This window comes from Leopardus geoffroyi, chromosome X (genome assembly GCF_018350155.1).
Source record: "Leopardus geoffroyi isolate Oge1 chromosome X, O.geoffroyi_Oge1_pat1.0, whole genome shotgun sequence".
In the NCBI taxonomy this organism is placed as follows: Eukaryota; Metazoa; Chordata; class Mammalia; order Carnivora; family Felidae; genus Leopardus; species Leopardus geoffroyi.
Genome location: NC_059343.1, coordinates 6822701 through 6849750, shown reverse-complemented (window position 1 = coordinate 6849750; position 27050 = coordinate 6822701). Strand labels below are relative to the sequence as shown.

Below are 27050 nucleotides of genomic sequence, written 5' to 3'. Positions count from 1 at the left end.
TACAGAGCCCAATGTGGAGCTCGAACAAATGAAGTATGAGATCATGACCTGAGCCAAAATAAAGAGTTGGACACTTAACATACTAAGCCACCTGGGCGCCCATGGGAGGTAATGTTTCTAAGAATTTGCCCATTGCTTCTAGGTTGTCCAGTTTGTTGGCATGTAGTTTTTTATAATATTCTCTTCTGTTTTGTACTCAGTGTTGTTATTTCACCTCTTTCATTTCTGATTTTGTTTGAGTCCTTTTTTTTTCTTTTTCTTTTTTTTTTTTTTTTTTTTTTTTGAATGAGTCAGGCTAAAGGTTTATCAATTTGTTGATCTTTTCTAAGGATCATCCCCTGGTTTCATTGATGTGTGTTTTTTTATTTATTTATTTATTTATTTTTTGTCGTTGTTTCTGCCCTAATCTTTATTATTTCCTTCCTTCTACCGACGTTGGGCTTTGTTTGTTCTGTTTTTTAGCTTCTCTAACTATAAGGTTAGTTTTTTGTTTTTTGTTTTTTTTTTGTCAGGGAGTTTTCTTCTTGAGGTAGGCATGTATTGCTATAAACTTGCCTCTTAGGATAACTTTTGCTGCATCCCAAAGATTTGGGACTGTGTTTTCATTTTCACATGTTTCCATGTATTTGTGATTTCCTTTATGATTTCTTAGTTGACCCATTCGTTCTTTACCAGCAGATTATCCAACCTCCACGTATCTGTGCCCTTTCCAGTTTTTTTCTTGTGGTTTATTTCTAGTTTCCTTGTGTTGTGGTTGCAAAAGATGCATGGTATGACCTCACTGTTTTTAAATTTGTCGAGACTTGTTTTGTGGTCTGACGTGATCTCTTCTGGAGAATGTGCGCTTGAAAAGAGTATTCTGCTGTGTTAGGATGGAATGTTCTGAATGTATCTGTTAGACCATCTAATCCAGTGTGTCATTCAAAACCACTGTTTCTTTATTGATTTTTCCGTTTGTGTTATCTGTGAGTCTTCACTTTGTAAAAGTGGACTTTCTATCACAGCGTTTTGGCTGTTTAGCGCTCTGTTCTTATGAAGTTTTCTCCTCGTACCATCAACCTATCTTATCAATGTATACATCTTCTTTCCTTATGTTTCCCTTTTTAAACTCCTATTCTTATTTGGGGTTATGTCCACTAACCCAACTGATACGGAGGAAGAAAGTACCAGTTAAGGCTCAAATAATTGTTTCTCTAAAGATTGCCATTTATGAAACCTATCACATAAATTTTATAATTCTATATATTCACATATATCTATTAATAAGTACATCATGTTTTTCATTAAACTATTACAACCTGATAATTTATCATTTGTTCTATATTCTGAATTTACTATTACAATAAGCTCACTTATATTCTAATCAAGATGAGTAATGAGTAATGTCCGTTACTATTGTTATGATAACATTGATTTTATCCTCCCTCCTATACTTAGATTTTAACCCCTCAGAAGATTCTTCTTGACTAAATATGTTGCTGTTAGCATTGAGTAACAAGATAGAAAATTCTTTACAAGGAGAGACCACATGTTTGGAGCACTTTCTTCTTCGGATCAGTGGGTTGATTCTCACAAATGCTCTTCGGGGAGGAGGCCACCTCACCTCTCCTCTTTCCACTGAGACCCTGAAGCTCCTTCCACTTCCCACTGTGTTACTTTGAGATTGTTTGAAAGCACGTTGAACTAATGCATGTTCACTACCAGTATCGCGATGCATTCCATTCTCCGTCTTGCATTCATACCCAAAGCTTGACCCTTCCATATGATAAGTGCTCAGTGGTTCCTTGTAATGATGATGTTAAATTACAGATTTTTGATGCAAAATATGTAGGTCATGCAGGTCATGGCTAACTGAAGGCCTAACTGAAAAATAAGAGTCATTAGGTAAAAGATTGAAAGAATTCTTAATAATGTAAGTGTTGGGGTACTATGTCAATGACATCTCAGTAGAGCTGGGGAAAAAGAGTTGAGATCTTGAACATTTTGGGTGCTAAGAATGCATAAGGAGTTAAGTTCTCTGTCCTTGAATAATAGCAACGTTTATTAAGCTTATCAGAAGCTAGGTGACATATGAGGGAAGTATAAGGAATGGATTTGCCAGGCAAGACCTGTCATGGTAGCTTCAAGGAAGGGTTAGTGGCATCTGGGCACAGGACTGTTCACTCGGCCCCGTCCAGGTGAGCTGACAAGAAGCCCTGCTGGCAAACCTCACTTAGGATTTGTTTACCTCTAACAGGGTGCTGACGATGGTAATTTTGCATAAGATCAAATAGATCATATGCTGTGTTCAGTGGTGCTGACATTCAGTAACTCTAACTCTAGTGATAAATAATCTTACGTACTCATAGTTTGAGGGGAAAATGGGGCAAATGTTGGTAAGGAGTGGAATTCAGAAGCAAAACAGAGTGCAAATTTCTAGGCTGCATCTAAGCTACCAAGGCAGTTCAGTCTGGGCTAAAGAGGTGTTGGCACATGTAGGGTAACAGCCCAGGCAGAGTGCTTCCCCCACAACGACTCTGGGTTTTCTACCCTAGGCCACGTGCTGCTTGCTGTAAGCGGCAGCCATGTCTTCGAAAGAGGCCATCTTGGGGTTGAGATCCGGCTTAGTCTTGGGCATCTCCTTCCTCCTTTTCCCCAACTGCTTTAATAAAGGTTTCTTCAGTAACAGGGAACTATGTGTAATGCAGAAAATACTGTTACATGTGTGAGAAAAGGCCCAGATATGTAATTCAAACCAGTAAACACAGGTCTCTCCATTTGTACTGTTGTGACGAATGGACTTATTTGTCCTGCTCTGAAGCATCTACAACTTTGAAGTTTGCTCTAAGGCCAATAGGCTCACCTTGAACCTCCATTAGTACATATCTGCCGTGGTGTCAGGTGCTTACTAGGCACTTAATGTAAGTTAATTTGATCTTCAACAAAGGGGTTTTGAGCATCTGCTGTATGGTCAACACCGTTTTGGTCAAGGAGGGTGAGTGTTCTTGAGAAGTATCATGTATGAAACTTAGAAGTAAGACAGTGCTATTATTTTATTATTTATTATTTGTTTAGATTTTAAGTAATCTCTTCCCCCAACATGGGGCTTCAACTTAACACCCCGAGATCAAAGGTTGCATCATCTACTGACTGAGCCAGCCAGGTGCCCCCACAGTGCTATTTTTTGTTGTGAAAAATGTGAGGTGTTAAACGCAGAAAATGCAGCTATGTATGCTGGTTTGGGGCGCATGGGTGAGAGTTTCTGGAGATGTTCAGACGTGGTGTTGCACAGGAGACCTGAATGGGGGAGGAGAAAGGCCAGAGACACAGAGCAGAATGTTTACATGTGGTTTGGGGTGGCCTCAGCACGACATGGTGTCATGGGTTTTCCGGATCCGGAGAGGCAGCCTGGGAACAGATGATGAAGGACTTTTGTAGATTCTGCTAAAGAGCTTGCATTTTATCTGTGTCCCCAAAGGCCTACATAAGGCTTTTAAGTACAGACTGTAGGTTTGCTTAGAGGACTACCTGGTGTGGGAGAATTGATTTGGTGATCATGTTTTGTGACTGTAGCAAGTTTCCATTGAGGGGATCTGTGTGTAATTTCTTACGACAGTGTCATGTAAAATATCTTCACAAGGAATTGAAATTTGCCTCGGGACTAAAAGTTAAGAAAAATGGGACTTCTCACAAACCTAAACTTGGTTGGTTTCTGTCTTAGGAACCCCAGAAAATTTTTAAATGCGCTTATTCGTTCTTTCCGTATGCATTAAGCCATCCATTACTTCTCCCACAACCCCTTGCTTCTCCCACAGTTCTATGCTTCTTGCCATCTTGGCCTTTCCCACAGTCCCTTGCTTCTCTGAGTCTACTGCTTCACCACCATTACCAACTTCTCCCACAATCCTTTGATTCTCCCCAAGTCCCTTGCTTCTCCGCCATCACTGACCCTTCCCGTAATCCGTTGCTTTTTCCACAGTTCATTGCCTAGCCGCCTTTAACGGACTTTACCAGAATCCTTTGCTTCTCTGCCATCTTGGCCATTCCCACAATCCATTGCTTCTGTGCCATCTTGGCTTCTCCCACAACCCATTGCTTCTCCCACAGTCCATTACACCTCTGCCATCTTGGGCCTTCCCAGAATACATTGCTTGTCCCACAGTGCTTTGCTTAACTGCCGTTAAGACTTTACCAAATCCTTTGCTTCTCTGCTAGCTTGACTTCTACCACAATCCTTTGCTTCTCTGCCATCTTGGCCCTTCCCTCAATCCACTGCTTCTCCCACAGTTCATTGCTTCTCCACCATCTTGGCTTCTCCCACAGTCCTTTGCTTCTCTGCTAGCTTGACTTGTCCCATGGTTCATTGCTTCTCTGCCATCTTGGCTACTCCCACAATCCATTGCTACTCCCACAGTCCATTGCTTCTCTGCCATGTTGGCCCTTCCCAGAATACATAGCGTTTCCCAAAGTGCTTTGCTGAACCGCTGTTACCGGACGCTCCCACAATCCTTTGTTTCTCCGCCATCTTGGCCCTTCCCAGAATACATTGCTTTCCCCACAGTGCTTTTCTTCTCTGCCATCTTGACTTCTCCCACAACCCATTGCTTCTCCCACAGTTCATTGCTTTTCTGCCATGTTGGCCCTTCCCAGAATACATTGTTTTTCCCACAGTGCTTTGCTGAACGGCCGTTAACACTCTCCCACAATCCTTTGCTTCTCCGCCGTTGGCCCTTCGCACAATCCATTGCTTTTCTCACAGTTCATTACTTCTCCACCATCTTGACTTCTCCCACAACCCATTGCTTCTCCCACAGTACATTGCTTCTCCGCCATCTAGACTTCTCCCACAATCCACTGCTTTTCTCACAGTTCGTTGCCTAGCTGCCGTTAACGGACTCTACCAGAATCCTTTGCTTCTCTGCCACCTAGGCTTCTCCCACAGTCCATTGCTTCTCCGCCATCTTGGCCCTTCCCACAATACATTGCTTTTCCCACAGTGCTTTGCTGAACCGCCGTTAACGGAGTGTCCCACAGTCCTTTGTTTCTTCACCATTGGCCTTCCCACAATCCATTGCTTTTCCGCCATCTTGGCCCTTCCCACAATACATTGCTTTTCCCACAGTGCTTTGCTTCTCCGCCATCTAGACTTCTCCCACAATCCGCTGCTTTTTCCACAGTTCGTTACCTAGCTGCCGTTAACGGACTCTACCAGAATCCTTTGCTTCTCTGCCACCTAGGCTTGTCCCACAGTCCATTGCTTCTCCGCCATCTTGGCCCTTCCCACAATACATTGCTTTTCCCACAGTGCTTTGCTGACCGCCGTTAACGGAGTGTCCCACAGTCCTTTGCTTCTTCACCATTGGCCTTCCCACAATCCATTGCTTCTCCGCCATCTTGGCCCTTCCCACAATACATTGCCTTTCCCACAGTGCTTTGCTTCTCTGCCATCTTCTCCCACAACCCATTGCTTCTCCCACAGTTCATTGCTTTTCTGCCATCTTCTCCCACAACCCATTGCTTCTCCCACAGTTCATTGCTTTTCTGCCATCTTGGCCCTTCCCATAATACATTGCTTTTCCCACAGTGCTTTGCTGAACCGTTAACGGAGTGTCCCACAATCCTTTGCTTCTCCGCTATTGGCCTTCCCACACTCCATTGCTTCTCCGCCATCTTGGCCCTTCCCACAATACATTGCCTTTCCCACAGTGCTTTGCTTCTCTGCCATCTTCTCCCACAATCCATTGCTTCTCCCACAGTTCATTGCTTCTCCGCCATCTTGACTTCTCCCACAACCCATTGCTTCTCCCACAGTTCATTGCTTCTCCGCCATCTTGACTTCTCCCACAATCCATTGCTTTTCCCACAGTTCATTTCCTAGCTGCCGTTAACGGAGTCTACCAGAATCCTTTGCTTCTCTGCCATCTTGGCTTCTCCCACAGTCCATTTCTTCTCCGCCATCTTGGCCCTTCCCACAATACATTGCTTTTCCCACAGTGCTTTGCTGAACTGCCATTAACGGAATGTCCCACAGTCCCTTGCTTCTCCGCCATTGGCCGTTCCCACAATCCATTGCTTCTCCGCCATCTTGGCCCTTCCCACAATACATTGCCTTTCCCACAGTGCTTTGCTGAACCGCCATTAATGGAGTGTCCCACAGTCCTTTGCTTCTTCGCCATTGGCCTTCCCACAATCCATTGCTTCTCCGCCATCTTGGCCCTTCCCATAATACATTGCTTTTCCCAGGGTGCTTTGCTGAACCGTTAACGGAGTGTCCCACAATCCTTTGCTTCTCCGCCATTGGCCTTCCCACAATCCATTGCTTCTCCGCCATCTTGGCCCTTCCCATAATACATTGCTTTTCCCACAGTGCTTTGCTTCTCTGCCATCTTCTCCCACAACCCATTGCTTCTCCCACAGTTCATTGCTTTTCTGCCATCTTGGCCCTTCCCATAATACATTGCTTTTCCCACAGTGCTTTGCTGAACCGTTAACGGAGTGTCCCACAATCCTTTGCTTCTCCGCCATTGGCCTTCCCACAATCCATTGCTTCTCCGCCATCTTGGCCCTTCCCACAGTACATTGCCTTTCCCACAGTGCTTTGCTTCTCTGCCATCTTCTCCCACAACCCATTGCTTCTCCCACAGTTCATTGCTTTTCTGCCATCTTGGCCCTTCCCATAATACATTGCTTTTCCCACAGTGCTTTGCTGAACCGTTAATGGAGTGTCCCACAATCCTTTGCTTCTCCGCCATTGGCCTTCCCACACTCCATTGCTTCTCCGCCATCTTGGCCCTTCCCACAATACATTGCCTTTCCCACAGTGCTTTGCTGAACCTTTAATGGAGTGTCCCACAATCCTTTGCTTCTCCGCCATTGGCCTTCCCACAATCCATTGCTTCTCCGCCATCTTGGCCCTTCCCACAATACATTGCCTTTCCCACAGTGCTTTGCTGAACACCGTTAACAGCCTATCCCACAGTCCTTTGCTTCTTCACCATTGGCCTTCCCACAATCCATTGCTTCTCTCATAGTTCTTTGCTTCTCCACCATCTTGACTTCTCCCACAACCCATTGTTTGTCCCACAGTTCATTGCCTAGCTGCCATTAACGGACTCAACCAGAATCCTTTGCTTCTCCACCACCTTGGCACTTCCCAGAATACATTGCTTGTCCCACAGTGCTTTGCTTAACTGCCGTTAACAGACTTTCCCCACACTCCTTTGTTTCTCCGCCATCATGGCTTCTCCCACAAGCCATTGCTTCTCCCACAGTCCATTGCTTCTCTGCCATCTTGGTCCTTCCCAGAATACATTGCTTTTCCCACAATGCTTTGCTGAGCCCCCATCAACGGACTCTCCCACAATCCTTTGCTTCGCTGCCATGTTGGCCCTTCCCAGAATACATTGCTGTTCCCACAGTGCTTTGCTGCGCCGTTGATGGACTCTCCCACAGTCCTTTGCTTTTCCACCATCTTGGCCCCTCCCTCAATCCATTGCTTCTCCCACAGTTCATTGCTTCTCCGCCATCTTGGACCTTCCCAGAACACATTGCTTTTCCCACAGTGCCTTGCTTAACCACCATTAACGAACTCTACACAATCCTTTCCCATCTTGGCTTCTCCCACAATCCATTACTCCTCTCCCATGCTTGGCCTGTCTCATAATCCGTTGCTTCTCCCCCACTCTCTGCCCTTTTCCTTCTGACCTCTAGTCCTCACCTCCCTGAGAACCCCTTGCTTTCCTTATAATCCAGTTATAATCCTTATAATTTCTGCAACGGTTCCCCACTTCTAGTACAGCCAGTTCCTTCTCCCACCATTCCCTAGCTCCCCTGCAATCCAGTCCTTTTCCCACAGCTCTCTATCCTCCCACAATTTTTCCCAGTTTCTTTTTTTCTCTAACAATTCCTGTGATCCCTTGTCATTCCCACACAAATCACATTCTGCCTCTTCTCGATTGGCTCAACGGTTCTCTATTCATAGTTTCATTGGTACAATGAAATACAAGTTGTGTATTCCACATTTTTCCATTCTCTCGCACAATGCTTTATTTTCCTAATTCCTTTCCCTACGATATTTTGTCACACAATTTCGTGTTTCTCATAATTCCTTGTTCTCATAACTGTCTCCCCAAATTTCCTTCTCTCCCCCATGAGCCTATGTTCAATGAGCCTATGAGACAATTCCCTGTCTCTCCCACAATACCCTTTTTTTCCCTGAAAATTCCTTCTTTTCTTTCACAATCCTGGTGTCTTTTTTTGTTTGGCACAAATCTCCATTTTCCTTGGTGATTGTTTTATATCGTGTTGCCTTTTGTTTCCTTGTTAATTTATTTGGTCTCACAATTGCTTATCTCTCCCACAATCTAATTATTTTTCTCCTATAATCCGTTGTCCCTCCCACATTCCTAATCTCTCCCACAAAACAGTTTTCCTAGAGTTTGTTTTACAGTCTCCCACAGTTGCCCTTTCTCTTCCATGATCCGCTGTCATTCCCACAATACTTTATTGGTCTCACAAATCCTTCTTTCCTTCCGTTGCCCATTTTCTCCCACAATTCGGGAATCTGTTGGCCCTCAGAAGTCTGTATTTTTCTCAATACTTGTGATGTTGACCACTTTTCATCTTTCTTGCAATCCTGTTTTTCCCACATTCTGTTCCTCTTTTCTCACATTAACTGTGTCTCCCATAATTCTCCCCCATAATCTCATTTTCCCACTATTCCCATCTGTCTCGTAATACTGTTTTTCCCACAGTTCCGTATTTTGTCCCCCAGTTCTTTGTTTCACATAAGCCCTCTTGTCCCTACAGTTCCCCTTTCTTCTAAAACTCTGCATTATTACTGCAATTCCATGTTCACCCGGAGTTCTCTGTCCCAGAATTCCCTTTTCCCGAAAACTCCCCTTTGATGCCCGTGATCCCTGGTCTTTCCCATGATGCCCTCTCCCAAGATTCTCTGCTTTAACCCCATATTCCAGCAATTCCTTTTCTTTTTTTGAGAGTATGTGGGGGTGGGGCAGAGGGAGAGGAAGAGAGAGAATCCCAAGCAGACTCCATGCTCAGCTTGGAGCCCAACATGGGGCTTGATCTCACAACCATGACATCATGACCTGAGCCAAAATTAAGAGTTGGGGTGCCTGGGTGCCTCAGTAGGTACACATGCAACTCTTGATTTGGGCTTGGGCCATGATCTCACCGTCTGGGGGCTCAAGCCCCACGCCAGGCTCTGCACTGACTGTGCGGAGCCTCCTTGGGATTCTCTCTGTCCCTTCCCCAGTTGCATGCCCACGGGAGCGCACGCGCTCTCGCTCTCTCAAAATAAGAGAAGTTTTCTTTTTTTACAGTCAGAGGCTTAACCAACTGAGCCACCCAGGCACCCACCCTCCCCCGCCCCCCTGCAATGCCACTTCTTAATGAAAATCGTTTCTCTCCGGTGATCCCTTGTGTTACGCACAGTGCCCTGTCTCCCCTGTAATCCTCTTCTGTCCCACAGCTCTCCTCTCGCTCGATTTCTTGCCATTCTTGCACTGCTTGGCCTCCCACGGTTCTTCGTTGATTCGCGCGACTCCCCTTTTCTCACACGGGTCTTGCTCTCCCATAACCCTTTGTCTTTTCACACTTCATTGTTCTCGCCCAGAGTTTGCTGTTTTGGTTTTGGTTGTTGATTTAATACTTTTATTATTTTTCAATTCCAGTATAATTACAGTGTCGGTTTCAGGTGTACAGCATAGTAATCGGCAATTCCGTGCCTCAGTGCTCATCCCCAGAAGTGTCCTCTTAATCTCCTTCACCTGTCACCCCTCCCCCGACCCACCTCCCCTCTGGCTCCGTCAGTTCTCTACATTTAACAGTCTGATGTTTTTGTTTTTTCCCCCGGTTGGTTTTGTTTTTTAAATTCTATGATGAGTGGAATCATATGGTATTTTTTCTGACTTTTTCCACTTAGCGTTATGCCGTCTAGCTCCATCCATTTTGTTACAAATGGCAAGATTTCATTCTTTTAATGAAATTAAATATTTTATCGTATGTATATACCATCCCTTTATTCATCCGTTGATGGATACTTGGGTCGCTTCCCTAATTTAGTCATTGTAAATAAAGCTGCAATAAACATCGAGTGCATCTTTGGAAATTCGTGGTGTTTAACTCTGTGTTTTTCGGTATGGAGTTTCCTCAAAAGTTATAAAGAGAACTACCTTATGATCCGTCAATCACACTACTAGGTATTTACTCAAAGAATACAAAACTACTAACTCAAAGGGATATACGCACCCTGATGTTTATTGCAGTATTGTCTACAATAGCCACGTTATGGGAACAGCCCAAGTGTCCACTGAAACTTTGCCATTTGCAACACCAAACACGTTTGATGAGCTAGAGAAGTATTATGCTGAGCGAAAGAAATGAGTCAGAGAAAGACCAATTCCAAAAAAAGCAGGGGTGGGGCGCCAACCAGGAAACAGGGTCTTAACCATAGAGCACAAACGGATGGTCACCAGAGGGGAGGTGATGGGTGGGTGGGTAAAATACGTGATGGGGATTAAAGAGTGCACCTGTTGTGAGGAGTACGGCGTGTTGTATGGACGTGTTGAATCGCGATATCGTACACCCGAAACTAGTATTATGTTAACTAACTGGAATTTAAATAAAAACTTTAAAAAATATCAGTGGACAACCAAAAAAAAAAAAAAAAACAACCACCAAAAAACATACTGCCCGTCTATCTTACAATTCATCATCCCCCAAGATTGTTCTTTCCCACTATTTCCTGTCTCTGCCATAATACGTTTCTTCTACAGTTTCCCTCGTTCTTCCCAATACCCTTTCTCTCATAACCGTTTGTTGTTCCCACAGTTCCCCTTTCACTGCCCTCCTCTCGTCTTTCGCACGGTGCCCTATTTTTCTCACCATTCCCTTTTTCCCACAATGCTGGTCTTTCCCACAATTCCCCTTTCTCTATAATCCCTTTGTTCACATAATTGTTTTTTTGAGAAAAAGAGAGAGAGAGAGAGAGAGAGTGCGAATGGGAGGAGGGGCAGAGGGAGGAGTGAGAGAATCCTAAGCAGGCTCCACACTCAGCAGGGAGCCTAATGCAGGAGTGGATCCCACGACCCCGGCTGGGATCGTGACCTGAACCAAAACCGAGAGTCGGACGCTCGACCGACTGAGCCACCCAGGCGCCCCTCTCGTAATTCTATTTCTGTCCCACGATTCGATTTCCTTTCCCATAATTCCTTGTCTCACTCACAGTCCCTGGCCTCCTGCACTTCCTTCTCTCCCGCAATTCTTTTCCATAATCCTTTTTGTCCTACAATGCCTCACAGTTCTCCGTATTCTCCATAGCCTAGTTCTCTCCCATTTCTCTTTCCCACAGTGTCCCCACTTTCTTCCACAGTTCTGGGTTCTTCATGGTCTCTCACAAGTCTGTTTTCTTCTACAGTGCTGTTTTCTTCCACATCCTGTCTCTTGTAAAATTTTGTTTCTGCTAAATACTCTGTTCTTCCCCATAATTCCTTCTCACAATTGCCTGTTTCCCACAATTCTGTTTCTCCCCCAATTCTCTCTCCCTTAATTTCTTATTGTCCCTGACAACTCCGTCTCTCCCCAGATTCCACCTCTCCCCCATAGTTCCTCATTCTCTCCAGAATTCCCGTTCTTTCCCATAGTTCTGTTCCCTCCTGTATTCCCTTGTGTCATCCACAGTTCTCGCTCCCACAATTCCTTGTCTTACCCTTGGTTCCGTTGTCACTTGCTCTTTTCCTGAATGTAACACCAGGTGGCCCTATGGATGGCACTTGCTAGGGAAGTGTGGAAGAGAGTGTGCCCGGGGCTCTGACCCTTGTGCTCCCTGGATCCAATTCGACACTTGAAGGAGACCCAGGCCCTAGTGCCCTGTGTTCTCTGTGGCTCATGGGCGCCCACTGATGGGGCTTTCTGATCGAGGGCTGTGGGCTTTCAGGGGGTCCGGGAGCAACAGGTGAGGTACCTTCCCGAATCTCAGGTCTACATGGGGCCGCGACGTTCCCAAGCACCTGTCTGGGGCTTGCAAGGGTCATTCGAGAGTCACTAGGAAGGGGGCTGGCCCTTGGGCGCCACGAGCTTGTGGGCATCTGCCTTTCCTGCAGGGACGCTCGTCAGGTACTTGCCCTTTGCACCAATGGAATTCGTCCCAACCCCCCAATAGCCTCATTGGATTATCTTCCCAGAGACTTGCTCACTCAGCCAGCGTGTTCTCTCTGGAGACCTTCATGAGCAGAAGAGAGGATCCGTGGAGGTCTAGGCCTGCTGGACCCACTGAAGTCCGCGCAGGCAGGGCTGGCCTCGGGGGCCATGGCTTCAGCAGCGCTGGCATCTGAGAGAGTTGTTGGGGTACAAATGGATTTCCTCTGCGGGGCCTCTGGGGGAGGATCAAAGAACCCGGAACTCTGAAAAAGCCACAGGATCCAGAGCAAGCCCCAAAGTGTGAGGTCACGGGGAAATGTCTACAGCCCGGACCTTGATCACAAGCCACCGTGTGATATTCCCCTGCAGTCTTTGTAAGGACCGCAGAAGTCACACGGACAAGTTCCCATGAGCTCGGGGTGTCCTCATAAACAGCGGGTGACCCTGTGAAAAGGCGGTCTTTTTGAAGTGCCACCAGCTTCTCCGGCAGGAATGCGGTTCTGGAAGTGTCTCTTCCCAGCTGTGCCTGGTTTCCTGGAATCTCAGGCTCACTGCTGCAAGCAGCGGGTCTCCCACCATCCTTGTCGGCACCCCAGACTCTCCTCAGGGTCCGCCTGCAGCCTCCATGGCCGGCGTGGGTCCTCCCACTGCCCGCTAAATTCACCTCTCTTCATGGGGCTCATCGAACTTGGTCTGACTTACCCAGACCCGTGTTCTCCCAGATTTCCTGTTCGCCCGGCACCGGGAGGAAGGTCGGAGTGCAGTGGGGGGGAGGCCACCGCAGCACCGTGCTGGGTTTTTCTCGGTCACATCGGCATGTCCTCCCGTAACCCAGGCCTTCCGAGGCGTTTCCGCAGACAGCTCTCCTGTTGCCTTGTCTTTTCCAGAGAACGCTAATGTTCCTTCCTCCCTTACGCGTTCCCCACAGCTGTGCACGTGTCTCTTTCTTAAGTTGTGCTGGTTCCCGCCATTCTTTTTACTCATCAGTCCCAATTCCCTGGGACACTGGTGCTGCACCCTGCTGATGGCAGGGCACTTGCTGCCCTGTGTTTATCCATTCAGTACTTGTGTATTGAGCACATTCCATGTTTCAGGCACTACCACGGTGAGTACGACAGATCCCTCATCTAACGGGACTTTCCACTGTAGCAGCAGAGAGAGAATGAAGAATACAAACGATTATATCATCTTTCGGGTAGTGAAATACCACGGAGAGAAACAGAGCCATACGGGGGCAGCGGAGTGATTTCAGGTCGGGTGTCCTGGATTTCTCCCTGAGGATGAGGTTCTCCCAGGGCCATTTGAATTAAGATCTGAGTGAAGTGTAGAAGGGAGCCATGAGAAAATCTGGAAAAGAGCTTTACAGGCAGAAGAGATTGTGCAAAGGCCCTGTGGCAGGACTGAGTTGGGAGCGTGAGAGAGGCCAGTGTGCCTGAGCGTTGGGAGTGAACAGAGAGGGGACGTGAGTGCAGACTACACTGACCGGCAAGGCCCACTGGTGGAGGGAGTTTGGGATTTGGAGGTTTTTGTGAAGGTTACTCACTTGCCCCACGCGCAGTTGAGAAGGCCACCCTTCTTTCTGTCTTCATCTCAATTGCCCACATCCAACCTGGAACCTGGCCTGTACGAGGCACGCCTAGGTACTTGCAGAATGAAGAAAGAGTTCTGAGGTCTGTCCCAAAGGACGCCCCAGGTTCTGAAGGAAGGTGTGTTACCAGAACGATTGAACACATCTTCAAGATTCCTCTCGTGGCAGGAATAATTCTGCTGTCCTTCACCCGCCTTTTCTTCCTGGAACCACGTGGCAGCAAGCATGAAAAGACCACTTGCAGGTGTTTTCGTGTGACAGAGGCTGGCGGTCTCCTCCGTGTGGGCCCTGTGGGGCCCTGGTGACCTTTTCACCCCCACCCCCACCCCCGTGGCAGCTGTCCCGATGGTCACCCAAGCGCGCCGTGATCCCGTGCTCCCCGGTCCGACAGCACAGGGCCCCGAAGCCCCCGTGTCGGTCCACAGTTGGTTTCCGTTTGGTCTGTGGCACATGTGGCTGCCCAGGGCAGACGCTTGGGAAAAGGGGCAGAAGATGGCCGCGAGGTCCTGCATCAGTTGCTGACAAGAGACCCTCTTCTCCTCCCCAGGTTCCGACGCCAGCACGGTTGAAATCCATGTCACAAGCGGGTCCCGCAACGAAAATGAGGTGGAATCTGTTCCCGAACCCCAGGGAGACCTCTGAGGGGGACGTGACAGGGGTCCGGTCCCCACATCCTCAGGTTCTGCGTTTCTCACTCTTTAGAACTGCATTCTCCCCACAAACCTTCCTGTCCTCACCGTGTTGTAACGGTTCCTTCCCGAGGAGTAGCCGTGGTAAGAGACGCGATCCGTGAGCACGAGCTTGGGAACAGAGAATTCCTTCCAGAGCAGACATAGCAGCTGCTCTCCACTCTTCTGAGGTTGCCTAGAATGTAAATGCCAGACCCAGGTCCTTAGAAAAGTGAATAAAGTCGTTGTAACTGAGCTCCGGGCCTGGCTCGCGTGCCGTCTGAACAACACCTCTAGCAAATGCTCTTGAGCAAGGTCTTGATGACGTAGCCCCTGGTCCCCATGCTGTGCTGAGCACTGACCTGGTCTAAGGACTCCTTGGCCCTGACTGACACCATTTCCCAGGTTAGAATCTTTGCATCAGTTGAAATACAGGTCTATCCAGGTGGATCTATAGGTATATATTTAAAGTTTTTAAATGTATTTATGGGCAAAATATTGTCGCATGCATTGGAGTTACAGGCCACATGGGAAGATCCACAGAAAAAGCAAGGCGGTGTTTTCCCGGGACACCACAGACCGCCCGGCCACGGGACACCTCCCTTCTGGTCAAGGACGCCCTTTTGCTTTAGAAAAGCCGTCCAGGAAGCTTCTGGACTTGTACTCTTAGAGAGTCGCCTGGCTGCAGCAGCATTCGGGGCACACCTGCACTGTGGCCACGGTGCCCTGGGCATGCGCGTTCCTGAGGATGGGCCCAAGCTACGTCACTCCCCGCCCTGGATCCAAAGTGTCAGGGGCGTGCGAAGGAAGCTTAGCTTTTCGGAGCGGTATGTGCCTTCTTTATCTGCCTCCGTGTGGACTCTTCAGTCCCCAGCAGCACCAGAAGCCCCTCTTCTGCTTGAGGACCCCCCCCTCAACAGCATGAGGCCAGCCCTCCCCCCCACCTCCACCTGTAGGCACAGGTACTAGCTTTCACACCTCCCTGGCCGAGCCAGTCTAGTTAGCAGCTAGCGCCCGAGGGAAAGGGCCGCAGAGAAGCAGGTCTGGAGAGGGGCTGAGGGGCCACTCCGGTGTCGTGTCCACACGTGGGCAGTGCCCGGGGCTGTGTCTGTGCGCACCTCCCCTGCATGGGCCTGGTCCTCCAGGATTCCTCAGAGGGCCCGGGATCCTCGTTTGTTCTTTTTGCCTTACGCCAGCGAGTCAGGTTCAGAGGCTTGCAAGGAAGAACCCTTTCTGATCTGATGATCCAATGACAACCCCTCCGAGATGGGGTGGCCAAGTCCCCAGCTGGCACAGCGGTTATGCCCGAGGGGGTTGTGTGTGGGGGGGGGGGGGACTGAAAGCCAGAAGATGCATGAATATCCCCTCACGCCTACTTGCCGGGCAGCGAGTGGGCCTGTGAGGTGGAGAACTTGCAAATGAACATCACCGACGGGCATCGAGTCCATCTAGTGAAGAGAAAGGACAACGGAGCAAACCCGGGGATAAGCCAGAAAATGACGGGCCGCTCGGTTGTAAGCAGTCTCCCTGTCAGGCTGGTTGCTGCGGGGGCATCTGATTACCGTTTTGTAGATGGTGGGTGCGAAAGCAATGATCCAGTGGAGAGAAAGCAACACTGATGGGAGAGAAGTTTTCAAAAAGGTGAGGAGACCGGGCCCCAGCGGTCTGGGCTGGGACACGACAGACGGGTGGCCGGGAGTGTAGTTTGGGTGGAAAAGAGGAGGCTGTTCCCATCAGGTAGCTTTCATAGGACTTTGGTTTATCAGCCGGTTGGCTTATCACAGCACGAAAACCCTCGTGAGGACTCCACTCGCTCCCCGCTCCCAAAATGCCCTCGCGCGCCTTTCCCACCATGCAGTTTGAGGACGTACCCCACCCGGCTGCTTTCCTGTGGTTTCTCCCGGTGACGTGTGCTCAAGGAACACTGCTCCCAGTCAGAGCCCGTCCTCGGAGCGCGGACGCCGTGCATGGGTCCTCGCGCTCCCCCCGTGGTGCCCCACGCCCTGTCCACCCCCTTGCACGGCTTACCTTGTCATGGAGGAGACAAGATGTGGACGATGAAAAGTTCTCTGCTGAGTGACTGGAAGCTTGAGATGCCCCAAATTACGTAAGTTTCCTTTATAGTAGGAAGAATCCCCCTGAGACCTATAGGTGACCCAGCATTGTTGCTGATGCCACCAAAGCCACACATCACACGTGCCTTTATCCTGGGGACTCCCATCTTTCCAGGACCTTCCTACGGCTTGAGTGTGCTTCACCCCATTTCCCGAAACATGGGAACATGCTTGGTCAACTTGGCAGGTGTTAGAAAAGGCAGCAGGCTGAGCCCCCAGACAACACGGGGACCGCAGCCCTCTGCTTTGTTGTAGTGCAGGGTCGGGCTGGACTTGGAGGGAACGATACCATGACCTTGTCTGTGACTCCTACGGCAAAAGTACCCGTACAGCACTCCCTGCCTCTCCTCGTCAACTGCCCCCTCCCTAACCCTGGGACGGCAGTGCCCAGTCATTATGTAGCCCCCCACCAATTGGTTAAAGTGACAGGAAGCACCTGCCAGACGTGCTACATTCGAGACACTGGTAGACGTCTGAACGGTAGCCTGCGTCCTAAACTCACCCGTGTCCTAGGACTCGGGTTCTCCAAGTTAAAGCTAATCCTTGAACGCAAAGCCCCAGCAAAGCAAGCTGCTGATAGGAGAACACTCACTTGCTTTGAGTTTTGACCACAACCAGCCTGGAAGAAAGCAATGAAGAACACACGAACACATGCTTCGTTTATACAACACGTTACGGTAACTGGGGGCCGCCGCTCCTCCCACATCGTGCTGTTCCCTTCCCTCGGCCCTACTTCAGCCCAGCAATCCTGCAAAGAGGCCCTCAAGTTACGGTCTTCCTGAGAAAATGCAGTTTGCTCTTCATTCATCCATGTCACCGCGGGCCCAACCAAGAGTTAAACCAAACGAGACCCAAGAAAGCACAGCCACCAAGTTCTCTAATATCAAAATAGAGCAATTTATTCAAGACACTGAGTATGATCTGTTGATTTTCTCTTGAAACAAATGAGCTACGACACACAAAGTGATTCTTCTTCTCAGAGAGCGTGAAGGTGAGTGGGGGTGGAGGACGACGAAACGAGGGGTGATGTGAACGGAACCGAATCTAGAAAATGCAGACAGAGGACCACATCTGGCTGTACGTCTGACACAGACAATAAAAACTGCAGAAGCCAGAATTCAAAACTTCAGTGAGTGGCGGAAGGAACATTTCTGCATTTGACAAGAAACAGGATAAAAGAAAGAAAAAACAAGATGGAACAGAAGCTTAAAAAATAAAGTAACAAGGAATAAAGCAGACCCTTACATTTGACAAAGTGCACTTCACCGGGCTCCGCGATCTAGTTTTAGAAAGACAAGACGGAGGTCAAGTCCCGGGTGTCGTGTGGGGTCAGAGGGTTTAGACCCTGTGGTGCAGGACATGCTCTTGGTCGCTTCAGACCCCAGGACACGCTCTTGGTCATTGCAAGCCCGAGCGAAGATTCCAGGAAGGATGACTGTTACTCTGCTTTCAGAATCAAGGTTCAATTTGGTCACTAAGACTTCAGCGTTTACCCACCATTGTTTAAGAGCCGTAAACAATGGCAAACAGCAACTTCCCACGAGGGCCGCCCCTCGACGGTGAAGGGGAACCTCCCGGCTTGCTGGAAGTCGCCGACGTGAGAGGCTCAGCGGACAGCTGTCGTGCCGAGGGTGGGGGCGGGCCGGAGGCCTGCCCTGCGTGCTCAGGCTCCGTCCCTCTTCAGGCCCGGGAGCCCCTCTCCTGCGGCTGCTGGGGGTGTGGGGGGGGGGGAGGCAGGGTTGGGGACCATCTGCCTCTGTCACCCCAGCTCCATTCTGTGCCTTGCAGCCCGTGGCTCCCAGCTGATCATTGCCACGTGATTCAGACTTCTGAATCACGAGGCTAAAGCCCACATCTCCACAGGACCCCGGCCACTGACGTCCACGGGAAGCTTATCTAGTGAACCCGGCAGGACATCCCACCATGACCGCCTGACGTCGACTGGCCTGTAAGACATGAGCCAAGTGCTGACTGTGGCCCAACCCTCAGTAACTTCTCTGCAGAGGTGACATTTTTACTTGGGGTAGGGGTCAAGACGGTATTGGTCTGGATCCCCAGCAAACAGCGTCCCAAACCTAATGATTTCTTAGGGCAGGCGGTCGTCATCTGCGACCTTCAAAAACGGGAATGTGACGCCACAGAACTCGGACCTTCCGGGCTAAACACTTAGGGAACGGAGCCTGAATCAAATACCCAGCTTGTACACAGAGCCCTTTTCGGTCTTCTACAGACGGGGCTTGCATAACTCCGGTATCCAAGCGGAGGGCAATGAACGATCTAGAAGGAAGAACACACCCTGGCTGTTGCTGCCGGTCCCCGCACATTCCACGTTCTGCGGGAGGCCGCTGTCCTGCCGGCTGGATTTTGGCTTCACGGACGGACGCCACCCTCCAAACGACACCCTGTCTCACTGCTGGGACGCGCACCCAGCCGAAGCCTGCCCCCGACCGGCACCCCTGCCCCCGGGCCTGACCAGCTTCCTCGCCCCTTCGTATGCCCGCTGGGAAACAGAGGAGAGAAGAGGCCCAATCTTTCGCTCCTTCCCCGATGCTAATGTAAAAAACAGGTCAGTGTCGGGTTAGGACGAGAGTACAAAGGGCACCTGATCCAATGAAAGGAAACTCCTCTAGGAACACAAAGCCATGTTTAATTTTTTAAAAACAGTAAAAAGATTCATTATTAAAAAAAAAAAAAAAACCTTTCTCCTGGTCTCTTGTGAGAGAAAGAAATGATGAAGACGGCAGAAATTATTAGTGATGTTCTACCTACGTAATTCACCTTCAGGACTGAGAGTCTCCCTTTCCCGTTCGTTTCTGTCACTATCACACCGGGTGAGATCCCGGAGGCTTTTAGGTGAGCTGTGCAAGGACCGGTCAACCGCTCTCGGTGAAGCGACCGTGGGTACTCAGAGCGCCGTGAGCGAGAGGTCGCTAACAGGTGACAGGGAGCCCAGCTGTCAGTGTGGATGGCTTCTTCAATTCCATTTGGTTTGGGAAATGTTTCCTGGGGTCAGAGGGCTCTGTTCTTGACTCCTCTCGTGCCGGCTACGAGGGTGAACACCCCCGAAACGATGCGACGCTCTTCTTTGAACCAAAAAGCGCCGGGATTTGCGTCTCTCGCTGCAGAAGCATCCCCCCGCCGACCCCCAGGACCCACCCAGACTTTTCCACCCAGATTCCTAACCGCCTTTCACGATGCTGCAGGGAACGGAAAGGCCACCTCAGACCCTGCCTGTGTCCTCCTAAGATTTGCTTAAAATATGAATCACACAAAGCTCTCTGTGTCTGATGGCCATTTTAGGATTTTAAAATTGTTTTAACATAAAAATATTTTTTTTTTTCCAAAAATACTCCGGGCTCTTTCTCTTATAAGTATTTTTTTTTTTTCTCCTGTAAAAAGTCCCCGTGCCCTGCCTTCTTACATAAAGCACTTATTATGCGCCGAAAGTGCCCTTGAGACCGAAGATCCGAAGCAACTATGAGAAAGGGACAGCGAGTGAGCGAGGGGCGGTGAGGGAGAGGGAGGAAGGGCGGAGGGGAGGACGAAGGGATGGGAAAGCCGACCGTCAGATTCCGGCACGGTGTCCGCGAGGCTGCGTCTACGGAAGGTGTAGTCAAACCGACACCACACCGCACGAAGGAGAGGTGGAGGGGGCACACAGTGGGAAGGAAGCAACAAACCAAAACCAGTTTCCATCTCAGACCGAAGGCCCCAGGACGACAGGATTCCAGCCAATAGAAAAACCACCGGACAAAGAAGATTCTAGAAAATAGAAAGTGTTGGGATTACAAAGTTGCGCATTTCATCGGTACAAACTGGTCTTTGAACATCCTTTGTGAGAGCAAGTGCACTGTCCAAATTGTTGGGAAAAAGACGAACCCACCACGTGGAGGAGAGTCCCCTCCCCCACTCTGGGTTCTATCACAGCATTTTTCTCTTTTCTTTTTTCTTTTTTGGCACAGCTTTTTTTGTTTCCTTTTTCCTCCTCTTCGTCTTTCCTCCTCTCAACTATCAGAGCCTGTTCTGGATGGAAAGCAAACCGTGCCCCGCCTAGCCGGTGGCTCCATGCTTCCCAGGCTGAATGTTCTGGGTGGAAACCATTCCTTCCCCCTTTGATATGACTGTGTATGTTTCTGGTTTAAACTTCTTGATGAAGATTACGAGAAAGTAGAGACTCCTGTGGCCAGGATGAACTGATTTCCAAGTACACTCTAATGCAAGTCAAGTTCGTACAGTTTTGGAGCGGAAAGAACGGTGTCGGAGCATTGCTGCTTCACACATTCACTGCTGGTCCGTTAGAATTCTCTTCTAGAATAGTTTGTGTTTACTTTCGGAGATCTAAAACACACACCTGGAAGGAAACAGAAGGTGCCTCTTATCTTCACAGATGACCGCACGATGCCTTTTGAGCCCCTGGACCAACTCCGGCCCGCCACCCATGTTCTGTAAATGAAGTTTTATTGGCAGCTTTAATAAAAGGCTAGTGTGTGAGCCTGTGACCCAGCAACGCCAAGCAAACAGCACCACGTGGAAGCTCCAGGTCGAGGGCGATGCCAGGAACCAGTGGGGGAGGGGCGGGCTACGTGATGGAGAGGACGACTCCAGCCCGAGCACACAGACGATGGGAACATTTGCGGCCCTCGCTGTGACAGTCACCGAGCCAGCCCCACTGCTGCCCCCCCGCCTTGGGGCTCATGGCAAGCCCAAGTGCGGGAACGAACCAAGAGGCTAGACATCTCACGGGAGCAGAATAAGACCAGGAGGTCGTGCCTTTATCACAAGAGGTCAGGGTCACAAACACGGAACTAAGCTAGGAGCAAGTTTCTCAGCCTCGGCACCGGTGACACCTAGAGCCAGATCCTTCCCCGCTCCGGGGGCCATTCTGCGCATTGTGGGAGGACTGGCGGCCTCCCTGCCCTCCACGCACCAGATGCCAGTAGCGCCCCTGTCAAAGTAGTGACAGCCCAGGGTGCCTCCTGACATTGTGACAGGGCAGGATCACCCCTGTGGCATCCTCACGGGGCAGAATGTCCCTAAGAAAATGCTGGCTAGAATGACAACCTGGAAGGGAGGAAGAGGTGTCCCTTCACAGATGGTGCCAACCCAGGGGGTCAGCCCAGACGTTTCCTTCACCAGAAGCACGTCTGTTGAGCGCCTGCGTGCAAAGCGGTCAGAGACCAGGGCCCGTCACACCCCCTGCAGCTGCACTGGGGTTCGTCTTGGTGTCCCGCCCCTCCCCGCCCCGCCCCTCCCCGGCAAACCACAGGTGCTGCTTACAGAGCCATCGGACGCGCTGGCACCCACTTTGTCCCCTCGGGCGTTCCAGCACACCTCGAAGATGCCGCCAGTGCCTCGGTAGCTGTGGACGAGACTTCCGCTCTGCAAAGCAAAGCAGTCATCACTTACAACGCAAAAGGACGCTCGAAACACGGACGCGGTAGCCGGTGGAGCTGTCAGTTAAGCGGCCGACTCCTGGTTTTGGCTCAAGTCACGATCTCGCGGTCGTGAGATGCGGCTCTGCACTAGGCAGGGAGCCTGCTTGAGATGTTCTCTCTCTCTCACCCTTTGCCTCTCCCTAACTCACGCGCCCGCCTCGATCTCATGCTCTCAAAGCACTACACACGAAACAAAACATGGATGTGGTGCAATGGGCACTCCTTTGGACGTTATCCTCAAATGTCATCACAGATCCGTTATCTCAGGTATTTTGGACACCTAGAAATGAAAACGACTTGCAGTAAGGTCTCCAGCGGCTGTAGACACAGGCCTCTCAGACTTCCTACACGATGGGAACAGGGGAAGGAGCAAGCCAACAACGTTACGTACGTTTTTTTTTTTTTTTATATTCACACAGTACCCTCTCTGAGGATTAAAGTGAGCTTTAAAATGTCTCAAAGAGGGGCGCCTGGGTGGCGCAGTCGGTTGAGCGTCCGACTTCAGCCAGGTCACGATCTCGCGGTCCGTGAGTTCGAGCCCCGCGTCGGGCTCTGGGCTGGTGGCTCGGAGCCTGGAGCCTGTTTCCGATTCTGTGTCTCCCTCTCTCTCTGCCCCTCCCCCGCTCATGCTCTGTCTCTCTCTGTCCCAAAAATAAATAAACGTTGAAAAAAAAAATTTAAAAAAATGTCTCAAAGAGGGGCGCCAGGGTGGCTCTGTCTGTTAAGTGTCGGACTCTTGGCTTTGGCTCAGGTCATGATCTCATGGTTCATGGGTTTGAGCCCTGGGTCAGGTTCCGCATGGACAGTGCAGAGCCTGCTTGGGATTCTCTCTCTCCTTCTCTGTCTCAAAAATAAACTAACGTTAACAAAATAATAACACAACAAATAAAATGTCTCAAAGAGGGGGCACCTGGCTGGCCCAGTTGAGCTTGTGACTCTTGATCGTGGATGGGGTTGTAAGTTCGAGCCCCACATTGGGTGGAGAGTTTACTTAAAGTCTTTAAAAACATAAATAAGGGGTGCCTGGATGGCTCATCGGTTAAGTATCTGACTTTGGCTCAGATCACGGTCTCATGTTCGCAAGTTCGAGCCCCGCGTCGGGCTCTGTGCCGACAGCTCGGAGCCTGGTGGACCCTGCTTCCGATTCTGTGTCTCCCTCTCTCTCTGCCCCTCCCCCGCTCGCTCTCTGTCTCTCAAAAATAAATAAAAATGTTAAAAAAAAAAAGCAAATAAAATGTCTCTGAGTTTTGTGGTTTCTAAAACGGGGGTGACAGGGTTTGACGACTTTTTGACAGCAGGCAGCACTTAATGAATGAGGTCATGTTGCAGACCCGCCCATCACGATTTCTAGTGTTTCACCGAAAGCCCGTCACGTTGTTCCTGGCGTGGGGCTGGGGGGTTTCTGGGAGGCCTGTCTGGGGCCGCGCAACTCGCCTTGGTGTCAGGCTGCCTGCACGCAGGGCCCACCATCACCTCAACTTCTGCGAGAGAACTGGTTTATGTACGGCACTCCCCGGGGAGCCTGAGGTCTCCGCGGACGCCCGCACCCCCATGCCAGTGAACATGGCTCACTACCCCCTTTCCCTGCCACAAGAGGCCATGGGCTGGAGAATGCAAATCCATCTGAAGGTCAACCCAGCCAAAGGGGATCAAGAAGGTGGGTCAGATTAAAAGGACAGAAGCTGGGCACGTAATCCACCCTGAGATCCAACAAAACGGGTCACAGGCCGTTTTCAACACCTCCTACCGTAACAGCATTTGTCTTCCGTCAGGAGAGCCGAGAGCTGACTGCCCGATACAATACTCTGTACTGGGGGTGCCTGGTGGCTCAGTTAAGTGTCTGACTCCCGACTGTGGCTCAGGTCACGGTCGCAGGGCTCGGGAGTTCGAGCCTCACCTCGGGCTCTGCGCTGACAACGCGAAGCCCGCTTCGGATTCTCGGTTTCCCTCTCTCTTCGCCTCTTTCAAAAATCACTTAAAAAAATCTTCTGTACTACACCGGTTCCTGTCATTCTACTCTCTATATTCAGAATGCTATTCACCCTCAGTTATGGCTGCAGGTACTTACAGTGGCTACACTGAACCAAACATTCTCTTTTAGTTCTGATAACACGACGACCCATCATCGACCTATCCTTTGCTACCCGAACACCGTTTCAGTCAAAAACCATTAAATGGCATGAGCACAGCAAACACACTCCTTTGTGCTCCTTGGTTTGCTGCACGGAGAAGGTACTGGTGTTGGTGGGGAGCGCAGGAGGTCAGGGCCGGCCTGGCACCCCTGCCCGGTAAGCTCGGATGGAAGGACGCCTCTCCCCCTCGAACCCTGGTGACCGACAGTGGCATCTCTGGAAAGGGCTGGGCGACACTTTGCTGAGATGACCGCAGGTCATCTGCAGGTGGAAGGTTTCATGCCAGGGGCTTAGAGAAAGTCAAAGACGGGGAGATCCCTTGATGAGGGGGCGGGGGGGGGGGGGGAAGGCCCACAGCCCCGCGGTGCTGAGCCCGAGGTCCGCCTGGGCAAGGCAGCGTTTGCTTCCAAGCTCCGTGTGAGGCCGCTCGTTCCTAAGCACAGACTTCCCAGTCGCCGCTCCTGGCCTGGGTCCCCACAAACGCTGTTTGGGCATTACTTCTGGAAAGGATTCGGTTGCGGCAATCAGGGGATTACCTGAGTATTCCAGATATGCACGCACTTATCGAAGGAGCCACTGGCCAAATATTTCCCATCAGGGCTAAAAGCTACGCTGTAGACAGGCTCCTGATGCTTGGTTAGCGTGTGGACGCAGACGCCTCGCTCCACATCCCACAGTCGGACCGTAGAATCGAACGAAGCGCTAGAAAGACGGGAGAGAAAACATCATCAGAGAAACACGCTGGTTTCTTTCTATTTCCCTAAGACGTTCAACGGATCTCACGTGCTGTCTGTCCTTCCTGGCCCTGAGGTTTCGAGAGACAGTAACTGGGCATATGCCTTTTCTAAAATGTGACTTGGGCAAATTGAAAAAAAGCCCATAGTTACAAAACAAATCTTTTCTTCCGGGGCTGTCATTAAGGAAACGAGGGGACATCCACATTCATTGCTTTCTGCATGTTCTACGGAGATGAATGATATATGCTCCTGTATAATATTTACTCGATTTCTAAAATGCTCCCTACAGTATGGGGTGCCTGGGTGGCTCAGTCGGTTAAGCCCCCAACTTCGGCTCCGGTCGTGATCTTGAGTTCGTGAGTTCGAGCCCCACGTTAGGCTTTGTGCTGACAGCTCAGAGCCTGGGGCCTGCTTCGGATTCTGTGTCTCCCTCTCTCTGCCCCTCTCCCACTCACGCTCTCTCTCTCTCAAAAAATAAACATTAAAAAAAAAAAAAAGCTAAAAAATAAATACTCCTGCAATTTAAAACATCTATTGGGGCGCCTGGGTGGCTCAGTCAGTTGAGAGTCTGACTTCGGCTCAGGTCATGATCTCACGGTCTGTGAGTTCGAGCCCCGCGTCGGGCTTTGCGCTGACGGCTCGGAGCCTGGAGCCTGCTTCGGATTCTGTGTCTCTCTCTGCCCCTCCCCTGCTTATGCTCTGTCTCGGTCTCAAAAATAAAAACATTTAAAAAAAAAACCAAAAACCAACATCTATTGTTAGCAACTAAGATGATACCAACAGTCTGGAAAAAGAGCAACCTGAGTGATTAAGACTCTTAATCCAACAGGAATTAAAACACAATCACATCCAAATATGCAACCACACTGTCTCAAGCTCGAATTGGACTTATTTTCAAGTTGAAAAGAACAGCACGTATCACAGAGCGGTTTCTGCCGTGCTCTCGCCAGGGACTCAGGCACTGCTGTTCCCTTTATACCCGTTGGCCGAAAGGATAATTTATGCTCGTGACACAAGAGTACCTTTCGGGCTATCAAAAACCGATTCTCAGTGTGTTCTCGTAGTAATTTAAGTGGATTTTAGGAGAATTGCTTGAGATAAGACAGTTATGGTCTCCACGTTCTTCTGGTTTCAGTCTCTCAGCAGGTGTAGGAGTGCCTTCCAGTACTTTCTAAGAGACGGCCTGTGGCCGAGCACTCGCGGCAACAAGAGTCCTTGCTGCTCGGCGAGGCCGCCACCCCCCAGCCCGCTCCGTTGCAAAGATGCGTTCTTCCTGATCGACACCTGTCACCTGTGCCCGCGTATCCGTTCTGTGCAAGTCCGAGAGCCAGCCCCTGGTTGATCCTGGTAACGAAACATCCCGCCCAAGCCTCATCCCTTCCCGGTGAAGCAAACACACCCACGCGGCTTTGGACTGTGGCTCCCAGATCCCTAGGTCTCCTGGCCCAGTCTCAGAGTCTGTTTGGTTTGTTTTCTGCATGTTCTTTTTAAAACACAATACCCAGAGTAGAACGTTACGTCCTGAAAGGGGGCCAATGAGCATCGCGACCAACCAGTTCCACGCACAGCGGCCTAAAGTGACGTGGCTCCGGGGAGGCCACCTCTGCGTCCCTTATAACCGCTCTGGCCAATTGTGGCCTGACTAGTCATTCCTCTCCACCCAATGCTGGTGTCACAACAGAAATGGTCGGGTCGGGTCCGGTGTCCCAACTGAATTCCGTTTCCTTTCTGTGTCTTCACAAAAACCTTCACCAAAGCAAGGGCTCAAAGCCCGACCCCACGACCAGCCCCTCCCACCAACCTCATGGTTCAAATGACCCTCACCCTCCAGTTATGAGTCACCGGAGAGTCTCACGGTGCATTCAAAGCAGGCTAGCCACCTCGTTTCCTTTGGAAGGGCGTGAGCAAACTCACAACACCCCTCAGCAAAACTTCCTGTTCCGTTTGGATACAAAAAACTCTTACTGGCCATGTGGCGAGCTGAGACAGCGAGCAAGGCTGCTTTCAGGAACCGTGCCTGGGCTGTGGGCCGTCTGCCCTTTACCTTGCTAGCATGATGTTGGAATTTGGGTTGCTGGTGGCTGGCCCGGTGGGACTCCACTTTATGGTGTAGATCTCTTTGCTGTGGGCCTGAAGGTCATGGACACACGTATCCTGCTTCATACTCCAGATCTAGAGAACACAGCGGGAACAACGTGAGCAGACGCCGTCTCTGCAGCCAGGAATGGTTCAACATCA

General features: G+C 50.0%; 2 protein-coding genes across 9 annotated transcripts in view; one reads left to right on the top strand and one right to left on the bottom strand.

The window, feature by feature from the left end:
- GPR143 (G protein-coupled receptor 143) overlaps nt 1-27050 on the top strand; it is a 65091-nt gene that overhangs the window by 34125 nt on the left and 3916 nt on the right. For 2 of the 4 annotated variants that reach the window (XM_045472436.1, XM_045472433.1), the window contains one exon: nt 14274-14649. The exons of the other annotated variants lie outside the window; for them this stretch is intronic. In XM_045472436.1, the coding sequence (XP_045328392.1) occupies nt 14274-14368 (95 nt within the window). In that variant the 3' untranslated portion in view covers nt 14369-14649. Of the gene's footprint in view, nt 1-14273; nt 14650-27050 lie in introns of those variants that run through there. 4 annotated transcript variants of the gene reach the window in all.
- TBL1X (transducin beta like 1 X-linked) overlaps nt 17385-27050 on the bottom strand; it is a 242848-nt gene continuing 233182 nt past the window's right edge. For all 5 annotated transcript variants that reach the window (XM_045472429.1, XM_045472431.1, XM_045472432.1 and 2 more), the window contains 4 exons: nt 26857-26984; nt 24612-24777; nt 21786-21887; nt 17385-20859 (listed from right to left, as the gene is read on the bottom strand). In XM_045472429.1, coding sequence (XP_045328385.1) covers nt 20833-20859; nt 21786-21887; nt 24612-24777; nt 26857-26984 — 423 coding nt within the window. In that variant the 3' untranslated portion in view covers nt 17385-20832. The remainder of the gene's footprint in view (nt 20860-21785; nt 21888-24611; nt 24778-26856; nt 26985-27050) is intronic.